Source organism: Sceloporus undulatus, chromosome 1, assembly GCF_019175285.1.
Source record: "Sceloporus undulatus isolate JIND9_A2432 ecotype Alabama chromosome 1, SceUnd_v1.1, whole genome shotgun sequence".
Lineage (NCBI taxonomy): Eukaryota > Metazoa > Chordata > Lepidosauria > Squamata > Phrynosomatidae > Sceloporus > Sceloporus undulatus.
The window spans coordinates 266,479,537-266,491,377 of record NC_056522.1 but is presented as its reverse complement, the minus strand read 5'-3'; the positions used below and the strand labels follow the sequence as shown (position 1 = coordinate 266,491,377).

The 11,841-nt window shown below is 43.6% G+C and overlaps 1 protein-coding gene across 2 annotated transcripts in view; it reads left to right on the top strand.

Annotated features, from left to right (window-relative positions):
- Nucleotides 1–473: 473 nt before the first annotated feature.
- Nucleotides 474–11,841, top strand: part of LOC121937562 (toll interacting protein) — a 33,270-nt gene continuing 21,902 nt past the window's right edge. For both annotated transcript variants that reach the window (XM_042480878.1, XM_042480869.1), the window contains exons 1-2: nucleotides 474–554; nucleotides 7,315–7,497. In XM_042480878.1, the coding sequence (XP_042336812.1) occupies nucleotides 474–554; nucleotides 7,315–7,497 (264 nt within the window). The remainder of the gene's footprint in view (nucleotides 555–7,314; nucleotides 7,498–11,841) is intronic.

Below are 11,841 nucleotides of genomic sequence, written 5' to 3'. Positions count from 1 at the left end.
TGAACAAATTATGAATGAGGGAGGTCTTAGTAGATCTAGTATGTGGTAGCACCCAGAAGCCAAGTATAATTATAGTACACCTTTCATTATAGTTAAGTTCAATAGCATTTGGGTTCAATGGTACAGACAGCCCAAATAAAGCTGCTTCGAGTCACAGTGGAGGTATGGTGTTTCAATGATGCATGAAGAGTCCAGAAGTCCACCAAAGCCATGCTCCACGCCTAAGGACTGGAGCGTGGCTTTGTGTGGCTCTGGACTCTTAGGACACAGCACATTGAAACACACTACCTCCACTGTGACTCGAAGCAGCTTTTATTTGGGCTGTCTGTACAAGCCATAGATTTGTAAAAAGAACGCAGGTGGAAGCAGAAGCAATATCATATTGGCTTATGTGTTTTCCTCTATAGGTATATATTGGTGAACTTCCTCAGAGTTTCTTCGCATCACCCAACACAAACACAACAACAGATCCAATGGATGCTCAAGAGCCTCAACAATTACAATATGGCGGCGCAATGGGTACTGTTGGAGACCTGAGTATCACTGTAGTGCAGGTAATTTTGTAAAAGTACAGATTTGAATTAGCCATTTTTTGCATGTCTAAATTTTTGTGTTGAAGATGATGTGATGTTATAAAATTGTTAGCAGATACTGACAGTATCTTTAAAAGAATGCCATAGGTTTCTTAATAAGCACTGTGTTTTGATGTTTACGGGTAAAGCAAACAGTTCGCAGTATCAAACTCAGAATTCTGTAACTTCATTATAGAGTTATCATCCAGTGCATTACTGATGAAGACACTGGTTAGGACAGGACAGCCTCCTTGGATTGAGGTGGGAAAGGAGTAATAGAGTTGGGTGTCATCTGCATATTATGACTCCGCACCCCAAATGACCTCTCTAGCAGTTTCATGTATAGCTAAATAGCATAGGGGACAACAACAGAAGCCTGAAGGACTCCACAGGCCAATGGCCAGGGAGTTGAGCAGGAGTCCCCAGCACCACCCCTGAGTTCGCCCCTCCAAAAGAACAGATCCACTTTAAAACAGTACCTCCAAGTTCCATCCTAGAGAGGTGGCCCAGAAGGATACCATGTTTGATGGTATCGAAAGCCACTGAGAGATCCAGGATAACCAACAGGGATGCACTCCCCCTGTCCCGTTGTCCTTGTGTAGGTAATCCACCAAGGCTGGTCTCTGTTCCATAGCCAGGTCTCAAAACCATATTGAAATGGATCTAGATAATCCATTTCATCCAGAAACCCTGGAGTTGGGGAAACCACCACATGTTCCAGTGCCTGGCCCCAAAAAGGTTGGATATGGTCTGTCAGCATATTTCAACAGAATTTTATTAAGGACTGACATATTCTCATGTGAAATGAAACAACCAGGTCAGGTAAGCCCGCTGGATGTAAGCAAAAAACTGTTGAATCTTCTAGAGACTACTTAAAAGTTTCCTTCAACATGCATTCCAGGATAATTCTTTTCCTTCAGTAGTCTCCACTTTTCTTATGATTGTGATGCTCACCCACAGTCCTTTCCTATGATGGCAGGCATTGGGAGTTCTTCTCCCACCACTGCCACCAAATTTATGTGACAACCCACTCTAGACTCCTTTTAGTGTTTAGTAGCATGTTTCTGAGTTGTTAAAAACTGCAGGCCAAGTGGTTTTTTAAACAATAATAAAGTTTGGTTAAAAATAGAATTGTATAAAGTATCAATGATATGAAGTTGTTAATTTAGTCTTTCTTGGGCACTGGTTCCAGATGTATCTTTGTATTCTTATTATTAACTCAGTCACCCAGGATACAGAAATCCCTCAGGATATAACAGAACTGCAACTCAACCAGTCAACTCTTTACATTGTCAAAGTTTACTGTTTTCAAGGACATTCACCCTGCCCTTTCTCTTGTTTAGTTTTCTCTAAGCTCTATCCTGCCACTCAGGCAAAATAATAACCCGCAGGTTATTTAATAATAATAATCATACTAAGTTTTATTTATAGACCGCTATTCCGCAATGATCATAGCGGTGTACAAAAAAATTGCAATACAAAAATAGCCCCTTACCCACACCCTCACTCCCTCCAGGTCTGGACGATGACAGTTGGCCGTGGAGGAGGGCTCTGTCCCTTCAGGGCAGTCCCGATGGTGTTGGACCCTCCCTCTCACTCCCTCCAGGCGGACGATGACAGTTGGCCGTGGAGGGAGGGCTCTGTCCCTTCAAGGCAGTCCGATGGTGTTGGACCCTCCCTCTCACTCCCCCCAGGCTGGACGATGACAGTTGGCCGTGGGAGGGGGCTCTGTCCTTCAGGGCAGTCCGATGGTGTTGGACCCTCCCTCTCACTCCCCCAGGCTGGACGATGACAGTTGGCCATGGAGGGGCTTCTGTCCCTTCAGGGCAGTCCCGATGGTGTTGGACCCTCCCTCTCACTCCCCTCCAGGCTGGACGATGACAGTTGGCCGTGGAGGGAGGGCTCTGTCCCTTCAGGGCAGTCCCGATGGTGTTGGACCCTCCTCCTCACTACCTCCAGGCTGGACGATGACAGTTGGCATGGAGGGAGGGCTCTGTCCCCTTCAGGGCAGTCCCGATGGTGTTGGACCCTCCTCCTCACTCCCTCCAGGCTGGACGATGACAGTTGGCTGTGGACGGAGGGCTCTGTCCCCTTCAGGGCAGTCCCGATGGTGTGTGGACCCTCCCTTCACTCCTTCCAGGCTGGACGATGAACAGTTGGCCGTGGAGGGAGGGCCTCTGTCCCATTAAGGCAGTCCCGATGGTGTTGGACCCTCCCTCTCACTCCCTCCAGGCTGGACGATGACAGTTGGCCGTGGAGGGAGGGCTCTGTCCCTTCAGGGCAGTCCCCGATGGTGTTGGACCCTCCCTCTCACTCCCTCCAGGCTGGACGATGACAGTTGGGCCGTGGAGGAGGGCTCTGTCCCTTCAGGTGTAGTCTGATGGTGTTGGACCCTCCCTCTCACTCCCTCCAGGCTGGACGATGACAGTTGGCCGTGGAGGGAGGGCTCTGTCCCTTCAGGCAGTCCAATGGTGTTGGACCCTCCCTCTCACTCCCTCCAGGCTGGACGATGACAGTTGGCCGTGGAGGAGGGCTCTGTCCTTCAGGCAGTCCCGATGGTGTTGGACCCTCCCCTCCTCACCCTCAGGCTGGACGATGACAGTTGGCCGTGGGAGGAGGGCTCTGTCCCTTCAGGGCAGTCCCGATGGTGTTGGACCCTCCCTCTCACTCCCTCCAGGCTGGACTATGACAGTTGGCCGTGGAGGGAGGGCTCTGTCCTTCAGGGCAGTCCGATGGTGTGGACCCTCCCTCTCACTCCCTCCAGGCTGGACGATGACAGTTGGCCGTGGGAGGGGGGCTCTGTCCCTTCCAGGCAGTCCCGATGGTGTTGGGACCCTCCCTCTCACCCCTCCAGGCTGGGACGATGACAGTTGTCCGTAGAGGGAGGGCTCTGTCCCTTCAAGGCAGTCCCGATGGTGTTTGGACCCTCCCTCTCACTCCTCCAGGCTGGACGATGACAGTTGGCCGTGGAGGGAGGGCTCTGTCCCTTCAGGGCAGTCCCGATGGTGTTGACCCTCCCTCTCACTCCCTCCAGGGGACGATGACAGTTGGCCGTGGAGGGAGGCTCTGTCCTCTCAGGGCAGTCCCGATGGTGTTGGACCCCCCTCTCACTCCCTCCAGGCTGGACGATGACAGTTGGCCGTGGAGGAGGGCTCTGTCCCTCAGGGCAGTCCCGATGGTGTTGGACCCTCCCTCTCACTCCCTCCAGGCTGGACGATGACAGTTGGCCGTGAGGGAGGGCTCTGTCCCTCAGGGCAGTCCCGATGGTGTTGGACCCTCCCTCTACCACCCCCCAGGCTGGACGATGACAGTTGGCCGTGGAGGGAGGGCTTGTCCCTTCAGGGCAGTCCCGATGGTGTTGGACCCGCCCTCTCATTTCTTTAAGAGATCTCCCTCACTCGGAGTATCTGTCAGGTTGTAAGCCCCTCACACCTGGACTTGAACCCAGTTCCCTCTGGAACTCATTAAAACTGTGTCCACTCACTGGACTCAACAGAACCCTATCTGAAGTTCTTAACTGCCACACACGGAACTGTCAATCTCTCCCTGCCAGCATCTCATTGGCTGAGGGCAGCTGGCTCGTGATTGGCTGCACTGTTTGAAGCAATCCAACTTTTCTCCACAATGATTTCCATTAAGGTGACGGAATGTATAGTCTATCCTTTTTCAACATTGCAGGATAGTTGGTGAGACAGGCTAATCTGCTTTCCCCTTTCTTTTTGTTTTGCTCTTCCCACATGCTCAGTAAGTGATTCTGGAGGTGACTGTTTACTTTGCCTGTTGGACATAAGCCCAAACAACTGGCAGTAGAATCACCTACAGTAGATTTCAGTCTTTTCCAGGCCAACCTTTATGGCATTGTTATTGCAGAACAGTTGCTGCAACCCAGTACTGTCTGTCTTTCTCCACCCTCCTTCACCATTCTCCCGATGCCAATGCTGGGGAAAAACATTCAGGTAGATAAAACAGAGAAAGGATGGTGTGATGTTGCACCTGTCAAAAGATTTTGAAAGGAGCTTCTTTCTCAGAAGTTTTGAACTGAGGTATGCCTGTATATCTAATCACCCCTGAAGTCAGTTGCTACTGGATTACAAAAAAACAAATTAACATGTGTGTAAATAAATGCATAACTGGAAACTTTTTAATGGATCCAGTATGTATGTGTATGGATAGCAGTATGTATGACAATCCGCCTGTCTTATGAGGGGGATCCATTCCGGACCCCGCTGCATAAGCGAATCCGCCTATGCTCAAGCCCCATTGGAAACAATGGGGCTCGGGCGCCGTGGAGCGCCATGGGTCGTGCCCATTCTTTGAATGGGATGTGCCACCTGCCCCCCCGCAGCTTGAGCGCATACGCTCAAGACCACTTAAAGCGCGCCGCGTATGACGCAGGCGCACTGTATATATATAAGTTCTGTGGAATTATTGAGATAGTGCTGTGCAATGCTTTAAAATCTGTGACAGGCTACTGAATTTGTAATCAAGATGCTTCAAATACCTATTTTCAAAACTCACAGATACTAGCAGCCAGCTTGTCCCTATGGTAACACACCCCCCACCCCACCCCCAAATTGGCACTCTGAACAGGCAAGTGAAGTAGAGGATAAGAAAGAACTGACTCCAGTGCAAAGAGAAGCAGAGCATGTCTTGGGCCACTGGGGGACCCATTTCTAAGAATCAATCGGTAGTCAAGGTGTGGACTTTACATCTTTCTCCAACCTAGCTATCGTAGTCCTAAACTTTAAAAGATGCATGAATAGGCTTACCCTGAAGAAACAGAGCCCTCCCTCCAGTCCACCTGCCTTGGTCCAGGCCTCTTAGGGAGAGATGACCTCCAGGACCTGATCCCCTTCCCACCACGATTCCTTCTCCTTTTGTGTCTGTCTTTTTAGATTGTAACCCTGAGGGCAGGGAATGTCTAATAAAAAGATTGTATACAGTGCTGTGTAAATTTCAATGCTGAAAAATATCTAATAATAAATAATAATAAATAATAATAAGAATTAAGAGAATAATAATAATAATAATAATAATAATAATAATAATATTTCTATGAATAAAGATTCAAAGTTACTGTATATACTCATATCCAGGGTTGGCCATGTTGGCCAAATAGCAAATTCCATTAACATCCAAAATTCCTCAAACAGTGGTTACCTTTATTTGCCCAACCAAAATGTACAATATACATGTTGCAAGCTTTCAAAGCTTCACTGGCTTCTTCATCAGGCAAGGTGTAACAAACCATACAGGAGGAGGAGAAGGAGGAAAAAATGAAGATGTTAGTCATACACCTGTATTTTGTTGTTCTCAGTTCTCTGCCTAACAAAAGGCCTGCAGCTTCATAAAGGATGGAGACATACTGGATTGCAAAGAAAGTACCTTTTTGTGTTGCAAATGGAAGTTAAATTTCCTGGACTTCGGGAATCTCCCAGGTACCTCATAGCGAGAAGGAAAAGGGGCAAACTGCAAAAAATACCCCTCTGTATCATCTGAACTAAGAACCACAACAGAATGCAGCCCCATGACTCATTTCTTCCATTTTTTTTCACCTGCATGGGTTTTGACACCTTGCCTAGTGAAGAAGCAAGTGTAGCTTTGAAAGCTTGCAACTGTCTCTGGTGCATTTTGATTGATCCAAGAAACATATCACTGTTTGGTGGATTTTGGCTGTTACTGGATTTTGTATATACCCATGTATAAGTCTCGAAAATTTTAGTTAAAAAAATGACCCACAAAATGTGAGTTGACTTTTCCTTGAGTCAATATAAGTACTGCACTTTAACTTCTTGAAAAAGGAACCATCTCCTGGTAAAAGTTAAGAACACAATTCTCCTGGAAGCACTCAACCTCCCCTCTCTATTCTCTCATCTATCCAGCTTTTAGGGTGAGCACAGTTATGTTATGTATGCTGGGATTTTGTAAGTTTCCTTTGCTTCCTCCTTTAGAATCTTTGTTACATGATTACATGCCCCCGCTCCCCAGTACATGTAAGCACCCAATCTAGAGACGTAATTTAGTCAAAGAAAACTTTAACCACAAAATTATTGAAATCATTCTCTGTTATCAGCCTTGTTTATTGGTGAGCGAATAGATTAACCCCTTTACATATTAGCATAGAAAAAGCTTGTTTTGATATTGTCTTGCATCTCTTGTTTCAGATCATCTTGTTGAAACAGGCAATATAAACATCATGATTAGAACCTTAATATTCGATTATACTCTCCCACTGCCCACTTTTTGCCTTTTCTGGGAGGGCAATTTCAGTTAATCTTTTCATGTTTCAAGGCATGGCTTTCATCTCTCCGTGTCCTGATTTCTTTGCCCTGTCTTGCGTTTTCTCTGTAAAATCTTTTCACGCTCAGCTCTTCTGCTCTCAGTTTTGTCACTGACAGCATTACACACTAGACGTAAATCTAAGCTATAATTATCTGGGAGCTTTATGAATTAAAACATATGCAGCTGAGTGGGCGTAAATGCATTCCTTCATGAAGATTTTGAATGTGACCTAGAGTGCTGTGAGTAGGTGGACTTAATTTAAAATGAGATGTTGTAAATCAATTGGCAACATGGCTTGCTTTCATCTTTTTGTTAACTTTTTTTCTAAAACTGTACTTTTTATTGGTTGATACAATGATTAATACGTTGCTTACGGCAAATGTACATTTTTCAGTCTAGAAACCTGCGTGAAAAGTGATATCAAACTGATCAATTTCCCCATGTGTTTGTGTTTTCACAGGCAAAATTAGCAAAGAACTATGGTATGACACGCATGGATCCATACTGCAGAATACGACTTGGCTATGCTGTCTATGAAACTCCCACAGCTCACAATGGAGCCAAAAATCCTCGATGGAACAAAGTTATTCAGTGCACTGTTCCCCCTGGAGTGGATTCTTTCTACCTTGAAATATTTGATGAGGTTTGAGCAGTTCCTGTCTTCTAATTGATTTGCCAAGACATGGCTTAGGGATAAAGGATGCTTTTTGTACCAACTACTGTTTAGTTTCACTTCATCATAGAAAAGAGCCTGGCAGCAGGACATGACATCCTGATGGAACACTTTTTGCTATTTGCAGTTTAGGGCCACTTCACAATCAGTTTGTGGCACTATTTACCATTTGTATTCCATTAACATTAGTACCCACAGCAAAGTCATTCCTCAATAAACTATCAGCTTTTTCTGTAAATGAGAATAGATTAATGACTAATTTTAAAACATAAATCAAAGCTTAATAATATTTTTCCAATATCCAGAAGAATCTCCAATGGTTAATGTTTTGTCCCAAGAGCAATGTTATGGACTTTGGGTGTAGTAAGGCCTCTGGCTCTCGGGATCACAGCCAGAACAAAAGACTTGTCCACAAATTTCTTAAGTTTCAAAAGCTTTACTGGTTATAAACATGAAACTGATTTCTTCCTTCTCAATAGTCCTTCCTAAATACCTTGCTCTCTTCTTGGTGGATTCTATCTTTCTTCTTCTGAGGACTATCTTTCTTCTTTTGTGGACTTATCTTTTTGTCAAAGGAAAATACTCTCTCCAGGTCTGACTTGGCTGAAATCTTACTACACACTGAAACTAACTAGAGGGAGACAGCATAAGACCCTGGGATTTCCCACAATCCTGGTCTTTCTTAAAGCTGTAGAACTCTATTTTCCCTCTTAAACTAATACATAGAAAACCTATTATAATCTCAACTAAATATATGTCTCAGGAGCATCAAAGATGCTCTGGAGGCATGACAATTAACAAGAATAAAACTATAATTTCCTGTGTAATTCCTATTTAACAGATTAACCATATAATATGATAGTATTCTTAAGTATCAGAAACTTTCCAGATTTCCATATTTCTTTGTGCTTACAGAAATAAGTCAAACTTTTTCTGTAAACCTGGTAGCCTCCATTCTTCAACTGATAAATATCCAAACGTTTGAACACTGACATGGAGCTAACATCAATGACATTCTTGTGGCAGTGTTGAGCTCTTCCTGCTCACAGCCCTCCCTGGTTCTGAAAATTTTCTTTGAAGGGTTTCTCAGTCCCCTGAAACAAGTTTTTAGGGCTGATGGGGCAAGGGGCTTTATGAGGGAGGTAGAATCACCTCCTAGTTATGTTCTTGGAAATTACTTGTGCAAGCAGCAGAAGTATGCCATTGCATTCTGACCATGATAAGCAAGTAAAGGGTTCTGTTTTGTGACAGTGCAGTTTCTTAATGATATCACCATGTGCCATTTTTCAAATAAAGAAAGAAAGGGGCTGTTTTGTTAGAAGGACTAACAGAAAGCTCTCTTGGGCTAGTTGTGTTTAGTTTTTGTTCCTGCAGAGGTCAGGTAGGCTACCTTTTTGGAAAAAAAAAATAACCTAAACCATTCCAATTGCTATACAAATTTAAAGCAGCCCATAATAATCTTGATATCTGCAGCCTTTTGAAGACCATGTAATTTTTCCAGGTTAATAAAATGACATGACTCGAGTCCTACATATGTTTAAGCTTATGAACACATATTTGTGAATCAAATCCCAAAAGTTTCTAGTCTGCCTTTCTAGCCTGGGATTGTATAAAAAGTAACATACTGGTGGCAACAGATGATTGGATTTATCTTCGTCTCCTCTGTTATTCATCTTGGGTTTTGTGCTGAATACACTAGAGAGAGATTGAGCATTAGCAGAGACATGGAATGAGATGATGGCTGGGGAATTACTCTGTGTCACCCCTGCACAGTCACAGCACATCTGGCTATCTTGGGCGGGGTACAGACTGCCTGAAAGAGGCAGCCAGGAGCCGCCTCTCTTTTTTGCATAGCTGCACCACAGCAACCAAATTGTGTGGTGCGGTTGTGTAAAAAAAGGAGCGCTGAAAAGCTGCTCCTTTTTGCGCCGCTGTAAACAGTTGGTGGCGTGCGTGAGCATGTTACTCCCGCACGGCTCCATCTGCACACCGTGCAGCAGTGACGTCATAGCTGTTTGTGCTGTCTGGACGGTGCTGCACAGCTATGGCGTCATGGTGACAAGCTAGGGTTGCAGGGCCTGTGCACGCGCTGCCCGGAGGCTACCCTAGCACATCGCCATGATGTTGCAAAGGGCCCATCTGTACAGGGCCTTGGTTTGTGTTCTGCATGTGTAGGATGCACCTGAACCATCTCTATTATTAATGTAGCATCATAGAGTGTTCTGTCTCTTCCTAGGCAGTCTGTTGCCTTTTGTACTGACCAAAGAGGAAACAGGGAAGAGGGGGAGTGCCTTCTTCCATATCTAGCATAAAGGCATGGCTGACTGCCAGAGCAAGAGTGTAACTGTTCAAAGACAAAGGCTACAGTCCTAAACACAGTTTGGCTAACTCCTCTGAAATCAGCATGTTTTCATACAGCCTTGTTTTAAACCATTCATGTAGTTGAATCTGGTGTCACTTCTTAATTCAAGAGGATGTCTCCCTAGCATGTGTGTTAAATTTTGTCTTTGTTATGTTATATATATTTATCTTAGTGAAAAGGGTGAATTGAATTGCCATAAAATTAAGTGATTTGCATATAAAAATCTAGCTTTGGGCACCATTTCATTCACGTATGTGTTGAAAAGTTTGCTGGTTTATGCTGACTGATCAAATAAGTTGTGATTTAAGTCTTGTGACATCAGGGGGACTTAATTGAACAAGTTTGGTCTGAATCCAGTGCTATGTATTTTTAAAAGGTTGGTGCAAAGTATCAAGGCTTCAGTCCAGTTGTAAGTTCCAACTAGAGTAGACCTGTTAAATATATATGCAAATTTTATGGCAATTCAATTCATCTTTTTCATAAAGATGAACATCAGAAAGACAAAATGTAATACACATGCTAGGGAGACATCTTCTTGAGTTAAGCAACACAAAATTTCAAGGCCTTGTTTAACAAAGGGATATACGTGTGTGTTGACCATGATTCAGTGGTTCTTCATCTTGGTCTCTGTGCCTCACACAGAGAACACCTTTGAAACATTCTAGAGCTGAATAGTCAACACATATGTACATCTGCTTGTTAAACAAGGTCTTAGAATTTTGTGTCTCTTCATAATTCAAGAGGATGTTTCCCTAATATGTGTTGTATTTTGTTTATCTTTATGAAAAAGGTGAATTGACTTGCCAATTGAAACTAATAATTAGCTTTATTGCATAGAGTTGTGTGTGGGAAAGTCCTGATGATAGAACTGCTTCCCTTAATGATATGGGGAGTATGCTATGGTGCATCAAAATCTGAAGTTTCTTAATATCTGCTAGAGAGGGCTAGAGCCTTTTCAATCAGATTTTTGGATGGCACTACTGGAGAATGTATCCACAAGCAAAAATTGCTTAGACAACTTTGGAAGAGAATGGAAACATAAAGCTGAGGGGGTGAGTTGCTTCACCAGTAATAGCTGCAGTTTGTTGCTTCTCAGGATATACATTGCAATCTTAATATTCTCATTATCCCAGGTTGATATACGAGAAAAAGTCTGTTAGAAAGGTCACACGCTATTGTATCACTTATTCCTTCTGAGTCCTTTTGCATATACAAAGAACTTGATCTTCCCTCAGCAGTGACATTAAAATAGTACAGCTATTTCCCCCCCTTCTTTTCTGAATATATAGTTATTCCACACTCTCACGGAATGCAGGATCTAGCACTAGAAATACAGATGGCCTCCTGCAGTTGATTAATAGTGATATTGTTACGTGTTTGCATGTAGTTGTTTTTTATGCACATAAATTAAAAGAAATATTTTTATGTTAAAAGCTACTTTCCAGGGTTTGTAATTTATTAAGTAAAATTCTAGTATGTGGAATTCTTATTTGAGCATTAGTATAAAGTGTTCCAATTTCTTTTATATATCAGCAAAGAGGATCTTTGCACATGCCAACTGAAATATTAGAGTAGCATGGTGTAGGCATTTACATGAGTTTGTATGTGTACGGAAAGGAATGATTAAAAAGAGTCCTGTGAAATTTACTGATGCTAAACTTGATTTTATTTCTTTGACAACCTAGTGTCCGATATAAAATTTACATTAATCTGCAGTTCTGTCAGTTTACATAGACAAAAGATGCTGTACAGTGGAATCGTTTGATCCTAAGTATGTTCTTCATTAGTGGTGCTATTGAAAATGCTAAGGAGCTACACTGATGGAAAGAATCTTCTTTCTGTGAGATTCTGACTACTGTACGTTCAGTACATTTAAGCAGCATATTGTACTACTACTACCCGTGCTCTTTCTTTCTCCTAATAAGCATTAATTTGATCAGGTTGGCTGCTTA